General features: G+C 39.5%; 1 protein-coding gene across 12 annotated transcripts in view; it reads right to left on the bottom strand.

Annotated features, from left to right (window-relative positions):
* Window positions 1–22,217, bottom strand: part of LOC118237336 (formin-binding protein 1-like) — a 185,430-nt gene that overhangs the window by 9,164 nt on the left and 154,049 nt on the right. For 10 of the 12 annotated variants that reach the window (XR_004767148.1, XM_035435933.1, XM_035435937.1 and 7 more), the window contains one exon: window positions 324–338. The exons of the other annotated variants lie outside the window; for them this stretch is intronic. Coding sequence is in view for 9 of the 10 variants with exons in the window: in XM_035435933.1 (XP_035291824.1) it covers window positions 324–338 (15 nt within the window). In the remaining variant the exon portion in view is untranslated. The remainder of the gene's footprint in view (window positions 1–323; window positions 339–22,217) is intronic. 12 annotated transcript variants of the gene reach the window in all.

Genomic DNA, 22,217 nt, shown 5'->3' with positions numbered 1-22,217 from the left:
GTTTTTGCTTACTTAAAATAAAAAAAGAATTAAAAAAAGAAGTAACAAATAAAAACAGCGTATACAACTCTGAAAAAATCCAGAGACCACATTAAAAAAAACAGGATACAGTGAGCTCAACGGACACACACAACTGCCAAAAAGGAAACTAACACATCAACAACAACAACAGCAACAAGAGAAACATGCAAAATCCACAAGTGCCCCCCACTGATGGTTTTTAGAGCTGTATGAAGAGCACAGCAGGCTATGTTCTGTGTGTTAGGAATGAGGCACATGTCAGGCTCAGATAAACATACGAGTCGTATAAGGCTAATGCTTACCAGCTTCAGAGAGAGCTTCAAACAGGAAACGGGAGTTGAGAGAGAAGAAAAAAAAGATAAAAGGTCAATTTTGCATATATGCCACACAAGAAGTGCTTGATCGGTATGGATGATGTCTAAGCACAGATAGGTCACAGATTTGTATGTCCTGTTGCGACCCACCTGTGTGGGACATTCACCAGGTAACCAAGCTGCAGACGACGCACGCACACACACACACACACACATACAAAACATACATGGCAGAGGCAGATGAGAGAAGGCATGTTTCCTGCAAAGGGAGAGACAGCCCTACCAAACACACACATAGCCACCAAAGGGTGTTTCAAGAAATGAGTAAATACATTGAGGGCTGAATTTCTCCATTAAACAACAGTACCACAAAGGACAGCAGTGTAATCATGAAAAGTCCTGGATAGCAGGCTTCTGCTTAAATTGTATGAGATGGTTATTCATTTATAATTAAATCAAACATAGAATGCATAAGTGGAGCTTGGGGGATGCAGGGGGTGTGGCTAAAAAAATCCTGCATAGGATTTAATGTACTAAAGCCAATACGGAGACAAAATTCTGAAACAGCCATGGCTCAGAATGGACAGAAGTTCTCAGAACTGATCAACTGACTCCATTGATATAGCTGCTAGTGATAGGAAGTTTGATTCTTTTTCCTGACTGGTTTGCGAAAGATTTGTTCAGTGAAAAGAATTAATCTTTCAAGTTGTTCAATTGATTCTGTAATCTCCACTTCCCCAAGTGCATAGGAACCCCCTTATCGGTGAACAAAGATTTGAAAATGTTGTGATTCCTGTTCAGAGTTCCCTTTACTGTTCTCGAAGTAATTTGTTCAGATATGTCTTATTCATTCAGCTGTTCTCTGGTGTGATAGATATTAACTTGGCCCAAAACCAAAAGTGCTAAACCATTGCAATGCATGTCTGAAGGAAAATATGACTAGATAATGTGCCCGATTAGAAGAACTCAAAAGAGTTATTATTTTCGAGCCCCGAAAGAGTTGTGATTATTGTTCATTTTGTTCAGTAGCCTAGGGTAATCCCATTCGTTCACTTGAGTGAAATACGAGTTTAAGCAGTCAGCAGCTAATGGGTTTACTTTTGGTTTTACAATGTTATGTCCTGCAGCATCGTGTCCATTTAAATGCTTTTGCACAATGTGATAAATTATCATGTTTAAAAACATGTTGATTGGACGCTGAGTGCAGAGTAGGCGGAGTAAAAAAAGTGATCAATTCAAACAAATCGTTTGCGAACTACATATCACTAATAGCTAGTGAGGTGGATTTCTAATGGTAGGCCAATTGAATGGATAGTATTATTTTATCATTAGACTCAATATTAATCATGAAATAGGTAACCATAACAAGTTTGCTATGCGTATTTGCTAACTGGCTGGCTAAGGAAATAACCTATAGTAAATGTAAGCAGATCGCTTCTTTGCTAGCTTTTAAAGTTTAGCCTACTGGTTGTACAATCTTGTTTCATGCAATGCATAGCTACCAGCGTAGTCATATCACATCATAAACATGCATTACATTACAGGGCTCAACATTAACAGTAGCCACGGTCTACCATTGCATTGCAAATGAGCAGTTTTGGCTACATTTCTTTGCTAACTGGTTGCCAGGTCAGACCAACATTAGCAGTTTCAATTACTTTTTAGTATTTTACTAATTTGCAAATATTAGCTAGCCAGATACATCCGTTTGTAGTAGGCTAGTATAGCCACTAATTGAGAGCAATGGTTAGAAGTAAATGTAGGGGATAACAGGTGTTCTGACATTTCATCCTACCAATTAAGTTGTCCTACCAGGGGGTATTGTGCACATCACAATTCCGTCATTTTTCTTGTGTTCAGCGGCACACCCATAAATGTATGCTGCCCGGTTTTTTAACCGAAGGTTTTTAATTGCATGTTTTTCATCATTAGTGTGGTTTTTCATAAGCTTTTATTCCATTTGTCATGTTAATTCAAGCTCTGTTCAACTAGATTATACAAATGTTATCAGTATTGTTATTGTTATCCAAATCACCAAACATTGATTGAAGTCAGCTAACACACCAATAGGTTTAAGCAAGTCCTTTAAGGCATATTTAATTAGTGATGTTCATGCACGAATTGGCCACTTTATCAGGTAAAGATACAGTACCATATAAGTGTGCCTATACTGCCATACGGCAAATAAGTAAAGTTAGTTTTGAGTCATGATCTGTTTTAAGTCTACCATTGCATGCAGACGTTAGGTGATGATGGCGTGTAACATCATAGGCTACTCTCTACAAGCCATGTCAGGCTGTTGGCCTTATTCATGTATACCTGTTTCAAACAATAAGGCAGCACAATCTTGCTGTTTTTGGATCTTTTATGTACTTTATGGAGTCAGGTTGTTTGAATTGATAAATTCATATTAAACACCAATGGTATGATTTTGAGATTTTCTGCAAATTATGCCATTGAAATATGCTGCCTATTGTTTTAAGGACAATGTGCCACTATTTACAATATTTGTCTGAAAGATAAATGGTAGTTTTTATGTTGGAACTGGGAAGCATTCTCTTGTGGTCAAGAGAGTTGAGATTAGAGGAAAGAAATAGCCTTTGGCTTTTTTGCTACAAAGTCGCTGGGAAACCGACGCCAAAACATTTTTGAGACTGTTGATGGATGTATTAATCAAAATAATTATGTAACTAGCCTAGAATCATTTTCTGATAAGGTACAAAGGCCTACCATACTTTTTTGGCTACTAAAGTATTTTCTGATGGGGTAGTAAAGATCGATAGACATGACTATAAAATTGTGCTACTGTAACAGTAGGAAATTTTCACTTTGAAAAGGTAATGCAATAAAAAGCTGTGAAATTCCACTACAAAGGGTATACACTTGTCTGCTACACTTTACATTTGAGGTGATCACAAACTGTTTAGCCTACAATTTAATCAAATGTAGGTTAAATGTTGTCCGGTGTTTCAGTTGTAAAGTAGGTTATGTGTGGAACAGATGTGGTACAATTTTAACAAAGAAAAATAACTGCATAATTCACTAATTTCTGCAATATTTTCCAGGACAAAACACACTTGGATCAAAGAGTATACTCTCCATGGATGTGTAAGGACTGGGCGCCATTTTAGTGAAATGACGTCACATCACAGGATCACATGAACTGGGTACTTCCTGTTGCTGCCTGTAAAATGTGCGTTTCCTGTCTATCCTCATCCCTTCTGCTCTTCGCTGCTCAATTGAAGAGATGTGCACAAGGCACTCTCTAAGGACATAGGCCTAAAGAAAGCTAAGGCTTCCCTGTAAAGGAACACATGGAGAGATGCACTGGGGTTGCTCTCTCGGGTTAAAGCCATGGCGTTTATAACTCAAAGTGAATGTGTTAGCTATAATGCAAGTAAGCGAAGGAAACTGATCGATCAATGGATCAATTCCTTTACCAACTTTACACTTGCTATCATTGTGCAAGAAGTTGAACGCGTGTCATCCATGTACTTTCCTGCCACAGAAAGCAAAAATAAATTCCAGCTCCAGGACAAAGAGAACAAAGACGAGGACCGGCCTTTCTAAAGCGCAACTGATTCACAGCAGGTGCCTAAGTCGCGTTTCCTTGGACAAGCCTGCACCATACGGAACCATCTGCACTCAAGCAGTATGACTGGCAAACATCCAAGCATCAACTAGCTTAGGAAATCTCTGTTCTTTGTCTTTAAGGAACTGTGTCATTGATTGTATATAATGTTGTGTTTAGATTACATTGTGTCTCTTGTTAATTAGCTACAGCCGCCTAGCCTGCATAGCTAATGTAAATACTCTTACTAGCATTAACTAACAGTCCGCCGTCGTTTTAACCAAGATCTGTGCATGTGATCTCTCATGCACTAACATACTCATTCGATATATGGTCTCGTATATTTAGAATTCAAAGGTACACCAAAATTAGCTAGACGTAGCCTTTTATCCATGCCATTCCCCTGAATTCCAGGCCAGCTTTTAGCAGCACATGATTCATAAGTTCACATGAACAGAGGAGCTTTTGTTTCCTGCCCCACGTGTGCTGGTGAACACACACATGACTAGACATATGCAAAACAGTCTAGTGCCGCTTTCATTTCATTTTCTATTTAGCCTATAATTACTTTAATTTACAACCCCAATTCCGAAAATGTTCGGACGGTAAATGAAACGCAAATACAAACAGAAAGCAGTAATTTGCAAATTTACTTTGTATTCAAACAAAAACAGTATAAAGACAAAGTATTTCATGTTTTACCTAATCAACTTAATTGTTTTTTGAAGATTACGTTTATTATGAAATTTATGCCTGAAACACGTTCCAAAAAAGTTTGGGCAGGGGCAATTTAGAACTAATAACGATGTGACAAGTTTAAATCACGGTGATGTGATACAGGTGATGTTAAACAGGTGAGGCAATCGTGTTATAGTATATAAGGAGCCTCCAAGAAAGACATAGTCCTTCATGAGCAAGAATGGGTTGAGGCTCGCCAATTTGCTAACAGATGCGTCAGCGAATAATCCAGCACTTTGAGAACAACGTTCCCCAAAGACAAATCGATAGGATTTTGGGCATTGCACCCTCTACACTGCACAGTATAATTAAAAGATTCAAGGAATCCAGTCAAATCTCAGTGCGTAAAGGGCAAGGCCGACAATCACTTCTGAATATGCATGACCTCCAATGCCTCAGATGTCACTGTCTTAAAAGTCGTCGTGTCTGTAATGGATATCATGACATGGGCTTGGGAATACTTCGATAAACCTTTGTCAGTCAACACCATTTTCTGCTACATCTGCAGATGCAAGTTAAGGCTTTATTATGCAAAGCAGAAGCCATACATCAACACCGTCCAGAAGCGCTGCCGACTTCTCTGGGCTCGGTCTCATCTGAGATGTACAGTAGCACAGTGAAAGCGTGTTTTGTGGTCCGACGAGTCAACAGTTCAAATAGTTTTTGGACAAAACAGCCATTGTGTCCTCCGGGCCAAAGAGGAAAAGGACCATCCAAGCTGTTATCAGCGTCAGATCCAAAAGCCAGCATCTGTCATGGTATGAGGGTGTGTCAGTGGCAGTGCCCATGGCACATCTGTGAGGGCACCACTAATGCAGAAAGATATGTACAAATTGTGGAGCAACATATGCTGCCATCTAGACTCTTCTCCCGGGACGTCCCTGCATTTCCCAGCAGGACAACGCCAAACCACATTCTTCCCGGATTACAAGTGCTTGGCTGCGTAAGCAGAGAGTGTGGGTGCAAGATTGGCCTGCCTGCAGTCCTCACCTGTCTCCGATTCAGAATGTGTGGCACATTATGAAGAGCAAAATATGGCAATGAAGGCCCCGTACAATTTCGCAGCTGAAGACCTGCATAATGGAAGAATGGGGGAAAATTCTGCATGCTTTTTAACCAATTAGTGTCTTCAGTGCCCAAACGCTTAATTAGTGTTCTTAAAAGAAATGGCAATGCTACACGGTGGTAAACTCTTGACTGTCCCAACTTTTTTGGAGTGTGCTGCAGTCATCAGATTTGAAATGCGTGTATACTTTCAAAAAACAATTAAATTCACAAGGTAAAACATCAAATAATGTTCTGTTGTAGTGTTTTCAATATATTACAGGGTGAATAGAATTTACATTATCACTCTTTTTTGTTTTATTAGCATTTTCCATACTGTCCCAACTTTTTTGTAATTGGGGTTGTAGATTAAATGTTAATTATTAAATTCTATTTCATAAAACCTTGTCGTCGGTCTGATAATTATTTGGATAAATACTTGACCTCAAAGAACTTACGCAAGTTATATCATTGGTTATTGATTTAATATTTAATATTGAAATTCATAATCACGATTTAATTAATTTTATGAGACTGATTAATTAAAAGACTGATTATACTTTTACACCATTTCATCACATGAGGTAATATATTTCAACTTTGTGCATTCTGTGGTGCTTACTTGTGAGGATTGTTAAAACGGACAGGTTTTAATAATTTATCCTCACTGTTCTACAATTCGTAGAGGTGTTTTTTCCTACAGATGCTTAAACCAGCAATCAACCTAGGAAGGTCATTTATTTTAGTTTATTTTAGGGATGGGTATCAATCAATTTTTATAGATACTAATATCAATACTGACAGTGCTTATTGATACTGGTATTGATATCAATGCTCTTATTTATACTATTCTCCATAATTTGGTGCAAGAAAAGAATCATGATGTGAAAAGACTTAAAGACTTGTTTTTTTTGCCAGAACATTACTATACTTCTTGAGCTTCTCAAAAGCTGACAAATGTGTCCCTGGAAGGGGGTGATAATTGGGGTCCAGGGCTATGGTCATCTCCCTACAATGGAAAAAATATTAACAACCAGATGTAATACAAAATCAGTTCTCTGGTTATCAGGACAAGGCTGGATTTGTTCATACTAAGTTCAAACTTAGCCTAGTTCAGTGTTATCCCTGCATAGAGGAGCCACTGCTGAATTTCTTCTGCCAGAATTTTTCAAGCTATGCTTTGAGGCAAATGGGTCATTTGGCTCAGAATATCTTTGTTGAAACAAACAAGTGAAACTGTGGCCTGTGTTATCATGTAAAACATTTTTTCCTAGACAATACTATCAGTAGAACATCTTTTGCCATACTGTTCATATACAAGCATAAAATTTGTGTAAATGGTTGCACTGATTTACTTTCACTTTTAAGTCAGGTTGTAATCTGCAACATCTGAGACACTAGCATGAACATCGGTGAATCAGCTGAGGTACGAATCAGCTGTAGTGAAGTTCCAAGAATCAGCCGTGTGTGCGCGCACGCCGTGTGTGTGTGTGCACTTTGCTATGGAATACCAAGTAGGTAACAATTACACCTTAAACGCATTTTACTTCCAAAAATGTGCATTATTACAAGCATCTTATGCCACTTGAAACACTTTCTCCTAACAGTCAAATTAGCTCCACCTGGTGATTTTCAGGGCCAGTAATGGTGTAATTGCTTCACCCAGTCAATGATGATCAAAGTCAGACTTGACCAGACCAGTTCACTACATTGCTACAATTCTCAGTACAGCTGTTCATACCACACCTTGCTGGCAGCCTTCACATCTGCCATCACATTGGCTAAGACTTCATTTTTCCAGTCTAAGATCATGTGTCTCTGACCCACGCAAACTGTTTTCCACCTTCTCTTCCCTCTTCATTCTCCCTCCACTGCCCTCTCCCTCTTCCCTTTCTGCAGATGACTTTCTGGCCTTCTTTGAGGGGAAGGTGGCTAGTATCCGGAACTCCTTCACTCATCCAGTGATGCCCCCTACTCCCCAGGACAAACCCATGACTACACTGACCTCTTTCAAGAGCCTGGAGGACTCGGATGTACTCATGACCACTCATTATGCAACCACCTGTCCACTAGACCCCACCCCATCTACAGCCCTCCAGTCTATATCCAGCGAGATCCTTCCTTACCTATCCTCTATCATTAATGCCTCCCTTGCCTCTGGCTATGTTCCCTCTGACTTTAATATGGCTCGTGTTACCCCAGTCCTTAAGAAACCTACCTTAGACCCCTCTGATGTTAGAATCAGAATCACTTTTATTCACCAAATGTATCATACAGACACACAGGAATTTGTCTTGGCAGATCAGCATGAGACAAAGTATAACTGAACAGGAAAAGACAGAAACAAGAAATGGCGGGACAAACGCACCATATTAATAAATAGGTGAAATAGGTGCCAACCTTTTTTTATAAAAATTAAAAACAGAATCAGAATAAAATAATATAAGTGTCTGATTTGAGTCCAATTAAAATGAAGTACCAAGCGTAAGGGGGGGGGGGGGGTCAGTTCCTGCTGATGTTCTGGGACTTATTGAGAAGAGAAATAGCCCTTGGGAAAAAACTGTTCAGGTAGCGTGTGGTTCTTGTTCTGATAGCACAGAACCGCCTACCTGAGGGGAGTTTTCTGAACAGGTGATTTCCTGGGTGGAAGTGGTCAATGGCGATCTTTCCTGCTTGCTTCCTGGCCCTGGCGTTGTACAGCGTATTGAGTGTCAGCTGCTGTTGTCCTGTCAGTTTCTCTGCTGTGCGCATGATACGGTGCAGTCTACCTTTTGCAAGGGCGGAGACTGAGCCAAACCACACAGTGATGGATGAAGAGAGAACACTTTCAATGGTGGCTCTGTATAATTTAGACAGGATTGGGCGGGAGACGTTGAGTTTCCGTAGCTGCCTGAGAAAGAACATCCCACTGTGAACCCTTTTGATGAAGGAGGAGGTGTTCGTCTCCCATTTGAGAACTATCTGTCTATCACTTTTGCCTTTTCTGTCCAAAACCCTTGAACAAGCAGTGCTTAAACAACTATCCTCTTTTCTCCATCAGAACAACCTGCTTGACCCTCACCAGTCTGGCTTTTGACCCGTGCAACCGAGACTTCCCTCCTGGCTTTGACGAAGGCACTTGCCACTACAAGAGCCTCATCCCTCTCCTCTATCCTGATCCTCCCAGACCTGTCTGCAGCATTCGACACGGTCAACCACAAACTACTCATCTCCACTTTGGCTGAGATGGGCATTTCTGGGACTGCCCTCTCTTGGTTTGCTTCTTATCTTGCAGATAGCTCCTACCAGGTCACCTGTATGGGGTTTGTCTCTGCACCTCACCTGCTTGTTATAGGAGCCCCACAGGGATCTGTACTGGAGCCTCTGCTGTTCTCTGTATACACTAAATCTCTTGGTTCAGTAATTAGTAAACATAGCTTCTCTTATCACTGTTATGCAGATCATATACAACAACTTCTCTTCCTCTGCCTTACAGATCAATGAAAGAATATCTTCCTGCCTGACTGACATCTCAACTTGGATGGCCAGGCGTTGCCTGAAGCTCAACATCAACAAGACTTATCTGCTGTTCATCCCCTACAAGACCTCCCTACTACAGGAGCTCTCAATCACTGTTGATAGCACCACATTGGCTGCCTCTCACTCTGCAAAAAGCCTGGGGGTGGTCCTGGATGACCAGCTGGACCTCAAAGAGAACAACAAGGCAAAATCATGGTCCTGCAGATTCCTCCTGTACAACATCAGGACTGACTACATGCTCCACCCAGCTACTTGTCCAGGCTATGGTGACCTCCCGTCTTGATTACTGAAACTCCCTCCTTGCAAGCCTGCCAGCTTGTGCCATGCAGCCACTGCCTGACTTGTCTTCACCCCTCCTAAGTTCTCTCACATCACTCCCCTGCTGAGGGCACTCCACTAGTTGCTGCCAGGATCAGGTTCAAAGTCCTGACCCTCGCCTACACTGCAGCCAGCAGCCCTTGCCTTCTTATAGGACACGATTCAATCCTACACACCAGCTCGACCACTCCGCAGGGCAACTTACACCCCGTGCCATCCGAGTAAATGGCTCTCACTCCTCTCTATCACAGAGCTTCTCCACCCTAGCTCACCAGTAGTAGAACAAACTCCCTGTTTACATGTTTTTCGTGGCCTACCTATATCAGTGAAAATCTAGAAAATCACTAGACTGTACATTATTTTCTGGTTCCCGTCTAATTCCTGTTCCATCCAAACAGTTGTATCAATTGATGTCACATGTCACCATGTAGCCTAAAGTTAAAGTTGAGTCAAATATATTTACGAAGATCTGGTCAAAGTTTAACAAACAATGTGCAACGCTGAACTGGCAACTACACTGCACGAAATTGTTCGCGAAGAAATATCTGAAGCGTTTGACACAAAGTTGCAACCTGTGAATGAGCTAATTGCAAGTCTAAAATCAAAAGTGGAGAAATGTGAGGGGAGTTTGGTAACTCTTGAATCTTTTGCTAACGACTCAGCCAAAAGGCTCTCACAACTCAAAATCGATCAGGCTACTCCACGGAATGAGAATAAAACCTTGCGATTAAAATTTGATCAGCTCGTGAACCACTCCCGTAAATGTAACATCCGAGTTCTGGGTCTGGAGAACAACATTGAGGCGGATAACCCAACTAACTTTATTAAAACTTTCTCTGTGAGCTGCTTGGGAAGGTGAAATTGGGGCCCATACCACCAGCAGTTACTGCTCACTGTACTGGCCCACCACACAAGACCTCTCGCTGCATGATTGTGCGACTATAAAGCTCTGAGCTGAAAATGACAATTATTCGTTTAGCAGCAAGACATGCGCCTTTGATGTACAGGGGCAAAAGAATCCAGACTTGAATGCAGATACCAGGAAACAGAGAGATGAGTTCAAGGAGCTGAGATTGAACCTGTGAAAATTGAGCATAAGAAATGGATTTATCAACCCGGCCAAGCTGATCCTCACGTTTCAGGACAAGACACTCACCTTTCCCTCTTTAGAAGAAGCCCCGGAATTCTATGGGAAAAATATCAAATCCAACCTGGACGAAGAAACTGAGTGATCACAGGAGTGATATATTCCATGGAGTGAATAATTTGATGGTGTAGCCTAATGATGAACACTACATGTGGACTTATAAACCTGAGAATGGACTAATAGCTCCTTAAATGTTTATTAATGGCAATTCTTTGGAGCGAACTTGGAAGGATCAAGCAATTGTCTAAGGCAAGGTTGTGTTTTCATTTTATTTCATTCTCTTCGTTAACTATGTTATGTTATGTTAATAATTTGTGTTCATGTATTATTTTTCTCCTTTTTCATAATGTAGTATATTTATCTATTTTGTTTACTTATTCTTATTGTTCTTCTATCCTATTTCTACACATCTTGTTAATTTTTTGACCTTGAATTAACATAAGTATAAATGTATATTTGAATAAGTCCAATATGAAAAGTATAGGATCTGTCAGGAGTGGTTATCTTATCGCCGCTATGCTTCAACCCTGCAAGGATAAAGTAGGGTGTTGGGGACGGGGGGGATGGGGGGGAGGGCAAGTGGGAGGGAGGGAGGGTAACTGGTTGGGATGTAGGGAAGGTGTGTATGTGGGGAGGGGGATGGAGGTGGGGGGTAGCATAGGGTCTTCTCTTTTTTTTCTTTCTTTGTGTGCAAATATAAAGTCAGGACTCACTTTAAAGTTGTGAGTGTCTTCAATCTGTACTTTTACTGTTTGCAACCTTTGGTAAAAATAGATTGCTTTCTTGTAAACATTATGGGTCTAAAACCCTATGGCTAGTTTGAATATTTTTTGTTGCAACTTGAAGGGCCTTAACTGTCCTAATAAAAGAGCAGCCTGCTTAGACTTACTAGCGAGAAATAAGATTGATTTAGCTATGTTCCAGGAGACACATCTGCTTAGAAAGGATGTTAGTAGATTGGAAAACCACCACTATAAAGTGTGTGCTTCCTCTTCTGCTTTAAATAAAACAAAAGAGGTAATAATACTAACATGTAAAACACTTAAAATAACCATTATTGGTAAAGGGTGTGATGAAGATGGTAGAGTCGTGTTTATTAAGTGTATATATAATCTCATAAAAAAAAACACGTTTTCAACGTACAAAAATGCCAAGTTACTCAAAAGTATTGATATCAAAATGACGCCAAGTTACGGTACTACAAACAATATAGGCTATCTTGCCTCACCGAAATTTAATAACATGTATTCCAAAGCAATGCTACCCAATATTTCCTCAATTCTTTCAAGTCACTTGGCCCTGTGTGTATATAAGCGTGCAGTACATGGACAGGCCAAACATATGTGTGGATGGCTTTCTCACAGTCATGATTGATTGAATAGGCATCTATATGTCCAATTTGTATTGGTATGTATGTATTTTGGTGGTCAGCCTTTCTGTTGCGTGAATGATTGTATGTTTCTTGGTATAAATGTCTGTTCGTAAATGTGAATGTAACATGCTGCGAGGGAATGTCCCCATGGGGATAAATAAGTTCTCTATGTATGTATGTACAATATGTATTTTACATGTATTTATTGTACGTTGCAAATATACAATCACTTGTACATTTAGTCAAATTCAGTTCAGAAGCAAGTATAAACATATGTTTTCTGGAGAAATATGCTTCCTGTAGTGACTGACCAGCAGTTTTCTACATGAATTTCAATGTGTTCCATGAGGCAATACGAAATATTTGACACTTTGATCTGACACAACGTTTGCATGACATTGTAATATGGTAAGATTAGAAAACACAGGGCCAAGTGACTTGAAAGAATTGAGGAAATATTGGGTAGCATTGCTTTGGAATACATGTTATTAAATTTCGGTGAGGCAAGATAGCCTATATTGTTTGTAGTACCGTAACTTGGCGTCATTTTGATATCAATACTTTTGAGTAACTTGGCATTTTTGTACGTTGAAAACGTGTTTTTTTTTATGAGATATCATTTCTTTTTGCAAAGCGTTTTATTACGAGAGTGAGAAATGCGAAGTGACCCTGTAAGAAACGGTTGTGGATTATGGCTATCATTGTGTGAATTTGTACAGTCTGATGAGCGTGTACGTTTAGCAGTTTCGGTTTGCTATATATGTAAAACAGTGGCTGTGACAAATAGTGCGGTGGCGTAATTGTAAACGCATCAGAAAAGGTGAAATATGGCCAGTGTAGCTATGTAGGCTACTCACGGATTTGACGGGCATCCAACGAGCCTTGATTGACAAAAGAATCAGCAAGCCCGTAGAATTAGAGCTGCCTAGGTCGCAACTTGTGTACCCTTCTGTCCTGCTCCGTTGTCTGTTATTTCGTGAAGATGCACTTTTAGTGTTTGTAAGGTTTATAAGGCATTTTGATAGGCTTATCTGCAGGTAGGAATCCTCTTTGCTGTTTTGTTAAGGTAGAACCGGAAAAGTTGATAGTGGAGAATAGGAGCAGACGCATATGTCCCAGCAGGCTTTGCATATGAGAAAATAACAAGTGTGAGATAAATTAGGCGAAATGATGAAATAGCGTAGTTGAAACAATATGTTTTTTAGCAGAATGGGCATGTAGGTGAAGGTTGACATGATCACAGACTATAGTGCGAAGTAAATGAAGTGACCATGAGCGAGCTTAGTTTGCTTATCAAACGGTATATAACAGTCTGTATTTAACGTTAACTGGTTAAATAACATGTGCAATCTATTGCACGAATGTGTTTTTCTCATGTTCAGTGCTAGTAGTTATACTTATGAGTGAATCATGATTTTAAATGTAATGTTTAGATTGCGGAGTTGCAAAACACATACGTAGTAATTGTTTGTAGCCTATGTGGCTAGATAGAGAACAGGGCGAGGTAACATGAATGTAGAAACGTGGCGTTTGCTGATATGAAGGTTTTGTACGGTAGCCAAGTGAAGAAATATAGTTAGTAGAAATGGCACAGCGGTGAACTGGTGTAACTTTTTAATAAAAGGAATACATTTGCGTCATGAAATGCATATGGGTGGCCGTGAGTGAGTTTTGGTAAAGCAAATATAAGCGTAAGAAAATGTTAGTGTAAAAGAGGAAATGATCTGCCTGAGGGCGAGTCGGGATTCAAGCCTTCAACCGGAGGTTTACCAGTCTGTGACTTCGTTAGTGCAGCACCATGTCATAGCTATGCAAAGCGTGAAATATCATTAGCAAACCTGTCGGTGGTTTTAAAGAAGAACACAGGCCGGTAAGCACAGAAGAGCTCCCGTTGAATCCATATGGATTAGCAATATTGTAGCCGGTTAATAACTGAACGTACAGACGGTAAGTCATAATGCATATGGCTTAGCAATATTGTTGCCGGTTAATAACTGAACGGTGAACGGCGGGTAGATATGGTGCAAAAGCAATTATTGATAAGTAGTAGACAATTATTAGTGAGGGTCGAAGCAGGTTAAAGAAACGTGTTCCTAGCTGGGCTTGAACCTACGACCCCATGTTCCCAAGACTGTAACCTTGCCCACTAGGCCACAGGTGGACTAGCTGTTTAGATTGCGGAGTTGCAAAACACATACGTAGTAATTGTTTGTAGCCTATGTGGCTAGATAGAGAACAGGGCGAGGTAACATGAATGTAGAAACGTGGCGTTTGCTGATAAGGTTTTGTACGGTAGCCAAGTGAAGAAATATAGTTAGTAGAAATGGCACAACGGTGAACTGGTGTAACTTTTTAATAAAAGGAATACATTTGCCGTCATGAAATGCATATGGATGGCCGTGAGTGAGTTTTGGTAAAGTAAATATAACCGTAAGAAAACGTTAGTGTAAAAGAGGAAATGATCTGCCTGAGGGCGAGTCGGGATTCAAGCCTTCAACCAGAGGTTTACCAGTCTGTGACTTCGTTAGTGCAGCACCATGCCATAGCTATGCAATGCGTGACATATCATTAGCAAACCTGCCGGTGGTTTTAAAGAAGAACACAGGCCAGTAAGCACAGAAGAGCTCCCGCTGAATCCATATGGCTTAGCAATATTGTAGCCGGTTAATAACTGAACGGTGAACGGCGGGTAGATATGGTGCAAAAGCAATAATTGATAAGTAGTAGACAATTATTAGTGAGGGTTGAAGCAGGTTAAAGAAACACGTTCCTAGCCGGGCTTGAACCTACGACTCCGTGTTCTCAAGACTGTAACCTTGCCCACTAGGCCACAGGCAGACTAGCTGTTTAAACTGGAAATGTTTCAGAGTAAAAAGGTATGGGTATTTTGCGTGTGTATGCGCGTTTTTGATTGGGTCGTGTAGGTGAAGATTTGGCTGGTGTCAGTGAAATGTCCAATGGGGAGACATGTTGTTAGTGGGATAGGCGGCAGGAAAAATAAGAATGAGAAGAAGAAGAAGAAGAAGAAGAAGAAAGAGAAGAAGAAGAAGAAGAAGAAGAAGGAGAAAACGCAAAATCCCCTTAGTTTGGAGCTTTATTGTGTGGACATGTGAAGTTGTTTATGAATTCTGTTTGTTGAAATGGGGTCAGAATGTACAGAATTTAATGTTTTTAAGGGCTGAGTGTCTGTGGCTGTTGTGGTTATTTCTGTGGGGAACCCTGAAAAGTGCCAAACTCTCGGTGCTGTATAGGTATGGGGCATGCCCCCGCCAAGGCGTAACTTGGCGGGATGGCATACCTGCCATCCCAATGGAAGGAAAGTGGCATTTTGTCAACATAAACTCCTCAAAAAAAGTTTGGAAATTTGTGTTTGGTCGATCATGTCTCTGTTGTTACTGTATTATTAGCATTGTATCTTACATCATTGGAAAGCCTGTTCATTTCCCTTTACAATGATTCCCCATTTGTAGGGATCATGCATTTGTGGGATGAGCAGCACAGCTGATTATGTGGGTAGAGTCCCAAGTGAAATGTGGCAAATTTCTCTGCCAATGTCAAACAGTGTATTCTTCTGTTGGTATTGACTCTATTGTTTTGAGTTATTTGGGGGATTGGATGATTGAACTCTCTATAAATATTATTACATTACATTACATTACAGGCATTTAGCAGACGCTCTTATCCAGAGCAACGTACAACAAGTGCATCAGTTCAAGGTGCAGAGGTGCAGAAAAACACACTAGAGTGAAGTAAAGATTGTAGTGCCAGAAGTGACCACATAGATCAGGACTCCAACCCTGTAGGGTAACCTGTTCAGCAAACAGACAAAAAAATCCTGCCAAATACAAAACTAACGTGATCGCATTAGCCTAACTAGGTACATTGAGCTAAACTAGAGGCTAGGGAGGGGTGGGGAGAGGTGCAGCCTGAAGAGATGAGTCTTTAGTCTGCGCTTGAAGGTAGTCAGATTCTCTGCTGTTCTGATCGCCACGGGAAGGTCATTCCACCAGCGAGGGGCCAGGACAGACAGCAGACGCGAACGGGAAGTACAGACACGAAGAGGGGGAGGTGCCAAGTAACAAGAAACAAACAAGACATATTGGTAATTTTATGCTTTATTCATTGAACAAACAGTCAGGAGCAGTCAGGAGCCTCAGTAGCGGGTGGAAGAACCATACGCAGCCACAACAGCCTGGCACCTCTTCCTCATGCTGGTCACCAGCCTGGTCAGGCGTTGCTGTGGGATGGCATTCCATTCCTCAACCAGGATTTGTCGCAGGTCAGCCAACGTGGTTGCGTTGGTTTTTCCACCCGCTACTGAGGCTCCTGACTGTTTGCTCAATGAATAAAGTGTAAAATTACCAATATGTCTCGTCTGTTCCTTGTTACTGATTTATCCTCTGCAAAGAAGCGTTCTTTCCTACTACTTGGCAAATCCGCCATTATAATAGCAATCCACCAAGGTACAAGCTCACCTGGCTTTTAAAGGGAATGGGAGATGACACTCTGATTGGTTTATTTCATGTTATGCCCAAAACACACCTATGATTAATTAAGAGACTAAGTACAACCCCTTTGAACCACGCGCCTTACCTTGCGCTCAGATTATCCGCTGTTAAACTAGCAAAAGTGGATTTGGACACGCCCTAAATGCACTTGCGCCATGCGCTTTAGACCATGCGGTTAGATCGTTAGAATATAGCCCATTGTGTCAAGTCAAATTCCTTGTATGTATAAATGGACTTGACTATTACAATTACTCTGATTCTGATTAGTTCTTATTGCACATCGCAGCTTTCACCTTCTAATGGTCCGTGTTGGCTTGAACCCCGGAATCGCCGCTTGCGGCTATATTTATTCTTATTCTTCTTATTTCCTTACCACCTAAATTTCTGCACGCTGCTCCTCATACAGCTTTTAAGCTGGACAAGCCTTTCCAACTTCATAATATTCAGCTTGATTCAGAGTAGTGTGCTTGTTCAAAGCTTTTTAAAAATAGTTTTCCAAATGTTTTTTGGGAAAAAATTACCACCGAGAATGAATGGGGAATGAAAAGTAAATTGCAACAATGGCAAATGTTGAACCATTAGTACATGTGATGCTATTCAAGCCAGTAGGATACATAGAAATAGCACGTGATGCTATTTCAGCCAATCGGACACACAGAAAGAAAGCCACCACGCATATTCATAACAACCAAATTCCTTAAATAATGGCAATGTAACAATAGTATCACAACAGATAGGTATCATACATTTAAATTGCAATTAAATTGCAGATTGGCATGTCTTTGCTTGAAAACTGCATTCATCAACTGGTATAGTGAAGCCAGTCAGCTGTGTCACTTTAATCTAGCCTATTATATTACATTACAGGCATTTAGCAGACGCTCTTATACATACTGAAGCAATTTCGGTTAAGTACCTTGCTCAAGGGTACAACGGCAGTGTCCTACCCGGGAATCGAACCTGCAACCTTTCGGTTACAAGCCCAGTTCCTTACCCACTGTGCTACACTCCGTCCTATATAACTACGCTACCTTAATATTTACCGACTGAATAAATACCGCACCCCTAACCACAAAAATGTTTCGCTATATGTAATATGTTGCGCCTAAGATATCTGCTGAATAAAAACACTTTTTCTCAGCATATTTAACCATCTTTTAGCCATTCCATCATGTAGGTGTCTAGTGCATGTTCTGCCAGGTCGTGGGCAGCCGGTTCACTCTTGTGGTTAACTTTAGTATATTTCTGAATTAACAAAGTGTGAGGCAATATGCCTTCTAACTAACACTTCTGCTATTTTAATATTTGTTATTTTCAGCAAATGCAGTTACATGTATGGTGAAACAGAACTAGACTATCTAGAGTTGTATCAGCCATTAAAAAATACGCCTTCCATTCTATATCGATCAAAGGTTTGGGAATGTGTGGTCTAGGCTACACTTTATAGCTAGCCTAATTACCACTAAGTGAGTGTTCTTATCTTCTTATTATCATTATATAATATCAATAGTGATGATAATAGCATTGGAGTGAACTGACTTGACACAACTCACTTATTCTTGGGCTGTGGTAAATGGCAAGTGAAGTCCCTAATTAATATAGCAATATATTTACAGCATTTCAAGAGAAACCAGTTTTGGAATTGATTCCCAATTTCAATCCAAATGCCCAACACTACTAGAAATGTATTACAGATTACCAGCATATAAAAAAAAATTTTTTTACAATCAAATTTTCTTCACAGTTTTCGGCTACAATACATGACCAAAAGTATCTGGACACCCCAAGGTCTGGGGCTGTTTTCCATGGTTTGGATTAAGCCCCTTTGTTACAGTGAAGGCAAATCGTAATGATATGGCATACAATCACATTCCAGATGAATCTGTGCTGCCCCAACTGTTTGGGGAAGGTCCTTTCCTGTTTCAGCAATGACAATGTCGAAGAACTTGACTGGCCTGCACGGAGCCCTGACCTCAACTCCATCCAACATCTTTGGGATCAATGGAGTGGGGTTGTTATAGCAGAAAAGGGTGGACAAACTCCATACTAATGCCCATAATATTGGATGAGATGTTGGATGTCAGGTTTCGACATACTTTTGGCCATAGAGTGTATGTTAGAATTATAGTGAATGGATTATGTGGTGTAAATACTGATAGAAGGACTGTTTCACCAGGACCACATTCATATTTCAGTTCAGAAAGATTAGGAACTGGTACTAATACTGGTTGTGACAAATGTTTTATTTATATTTTTATTTAGGCTATGTTTACTTTGCATTTATTTTAAAGGCTGCAATATGTAAAGATCCAATACCTAAGTGTCACACAATTTTTTTATACCCAAATTCTAATTGTCTCAACATTGTATCGTGTGTATGAGAGCAAAAATTAATGTACATTTGAAATGGTGTGGATAAAATATTGCTCCACCGTTTGTAAATGCACTCCAAACTGTCTGTGTAAACCAATACAGTAATATGAGCCTATTGAAAAAGGATTGCAATTTCTCCCTGAAATTTAGGTTAAAACTTTTGACACTTGATTATGACAGAAGAGGTCGTGAAGAGGCACTGACCTGATTTGGAAAATGTTTACTGAAGCATTTAAAAAAAAAATCCCAATCCAGACCTTCAGTATAATCCAATGAAGGCCAATTGGAAAAAGTAAAAAGTTGGATTGGACTGAATTTCTCATAGTCTTCATTCTAACCCATTTCTGTGAAATTTTACTGTAGTGTTTCAAAATAATTCTACTTCAAACTGCCTATGTAAACTAATACAGGTTTATTGAAAAAAGTGAACATTTGGATTGTAATTTCTCCACAAAATTAAAAAGTACTGTAGCATTTTCAAATAATCTCACTCCAAAATTTATATGTAAACTGGTACAGGGCTATGGAAAAAAGTGGAATTTTGGATTGGACTTTTTCCCCAAATTTAAGAGGTCTAAAACTTTTGACACTTGTTTATGGCAGAAAGGGTTTGGGTTTACTGGATTATCCAATTTGTAAGCAGTTTTACTGTAGCATTTTTTAACCCCACTTCAATCATTCTATATGATCTGTTCTAATGTTTATAGGTACAATGAAAACCTTATATTGAGGACGGACATCAAGCACGCGACCGCAAGCACATGGCACTTAATCCAACCCTTTGTTGTTTCCCCGTGTGCAATACAACACATCATATGAATGGTTCCTATGTGACATATTGGGACCCATAACTACATAATCCAATACAGACTGAAATACAAGTGAAAAAAGTTCAATCTTGCATTAGAATTTCTCACAAAATTTTAAAGGTCTCAAACTTGTGACACTTGTTCATGACAGAAGTGGCGATTATCTTGGTGAAAATGCAAAAATGAAGTTGTTTTCCTACTGTTTGAAATTAAATACTGAGAGATAATGTATATGTAACAAGTAAAACTACATTTCCTGGATCATAAACTCCTTGACCACACGTGTGCAAAATCTAAGGGTGATATGCGAAACTACTAAAGGTCTATGAAGCAAAAGGTAAGCAGTGTACTCTGGTGTCCCTTAGTATCTCCAAATCTATACAAAATGCCTAAATTTAACTTTGCTGTAAATCACAACATAAACATATATTTAACAACAAATCAGCTGTTTTGACTCATGAATCTTACTTCTGAATCGTTTTCACATGGGAACTACTATCTATTCATTAGTATGGGGTTCTAAGATATCTAGGGCCAAAAACCAAAACCTCTCTAAAATGAATTAAATGCTTTTTGTCCATTATAAGGCATAGAAATCTGTCTCTTACAATGTTTTAAAAGGAAACATTGATTCACGTTAAATCTGTGCATCAAACATAACACATGACTGAACCACTTATGAACACTGACACTACAGCATGTGAAATCCCTGCATTAGAGAACCTCTTGAAAAACATCTAATTTTAATGTGAATGATATGAATTCAAACAAAGCAGGACACTATGAGACACTACACTACGAGCCACTGACACTGCCCAATATATGCCAACAATGCTAGTATGCAAACACCTAGGTCTGTTAGCTCCCAATACGTTCTGAACATTATTTGCAAATGCTAATAGTTGTCTCTTATGATCAATGCAAATACAAAAATATCAAAAATATGACACAACATTAACCCTTTAGCACACATGCCAAATCTTGCCAATCCTTGCCCATTTAGGGGGTGCCCTATTTAAAGCCTTATGTGAACACCACAGAGACTTGAAAAATGTCTTAAATTAAGCAGGACAATTGTACAATTTACAATACTAATTAGTTTATATTCATAATTTTGGAAGAAATAAAGTTCCGCAAATGCAATTGTCTAGACAAAAAATCAAAAATGAATTTGCACTTTTTTAGTTTGCAACGAAATACTGAGAGATTGCATATATACAGAAGGTTAAACTATACATGTGCTGGATCAAAAACTTCTTGACCACAAGTTCATAAAATCTAAGGGTGGATATGTAGAACTACTATAGATTTATGAAGCAAAAACTAAGCAGTGCACCCAGCGTCTCGATGTCTAAATCATGCATTGCTGTAAATCACAACATATTCACGTGTTTCACTGCAAATCAACTGTTTTGTCACAAGAAACTCACTGTTGCATCATTTTTCAAGTGGGAATTACAAGCTTTCCATCAGTACAGCAGTGTAAAATATCTAGGGGTCCAGAAACATATCCAAAATCTCTCCAAAAATGAATAAAATGCTTTTTGTTCATTATAAAGCATATAAATGAGCCCCTTATGAAGTTTTAAGATGGAACATTGCTATCAGGTTAAAAAATAATGCAAAAAGATTGTCACACAATGCGATTCAATACCTAAATGTGTAATAATTAACTCTTGTATGTATTTCTATACTCTGTACTCTCGTATCTTTCCTTGTATGGGGATGGGACGGCATGAAAACAATTTTCAACCGTCCACCACGTTTTGGCAATGCTCCAACTCTCACGTCATCACTGTTGCATGCTTCACAAAAACTATTACACTACTAACTAACGCTTACATTACAGTGTGAAATATCCACATTATATAATACCACTAACCTATTTAAAGACACTCAATTTCAAAAATAACGTAATACTTACATAGGAATGATGAAATCTGTTTTCAGTAGATAAAGACAGAGACAGGAAACCAATTATATAGTTCTATCCGCTCCTGTCTTACACCAGAAAACGATGTCAGCTAGGTCTATCAGCAAACATATGGCTTAGCTATGCTCAGAGGTCCTCAATAATAATAGTATTTTCCAAGAAATTCCTAAAAATAGTTGACAACAATTTGTTAGCAGCGTCTTTGTTTTACTGCTACCACAGAGTGAATGCGTAATTGGATGTGATGATAAGAAAATTTCCGGTTACGCTGACCTATAAAACGCGATTCCAAAATTAGACGTTATACATTGTTAGAAAGCTTATACTCTCACCTACTAAATAAAGGAATTGTTAATCAAGCCAGTCTGTACTAAAAAGGGCGACAACGCCGTAAACAACATGTGTGGTATTACACACAGCTATTTTGGAAGATACCCAGGCATCACAAATGCGCGTATATTTCACAAAGGGATTTTCCAAGACAATGTATGACCACTCAGTCTCAAAAGGTACATCTCTACGCGTAAAACCAACAGTAAGGTTGTATATT

This window comes from Anguilla anguilla, chromosome 10 (genome assembly GCF_013347855.1).
Source record: "Anguilla anguilla isolate fAngAng1 chromosome 10, fAngAng1.pri, whole genome shotgun sequence".
NCBI classification, from domain to species: domain Eukaryota; kingdom Metazoa; phylum Chordata; class Actinopteri; order Anguilliformes; family Anguillidae; genus Anguilla; species Anguilla anguilla.
Note: the sequence above shows the minus strand (reverse complement) of the source record. Positions and strands in the feature narration are given on the sequence as shown.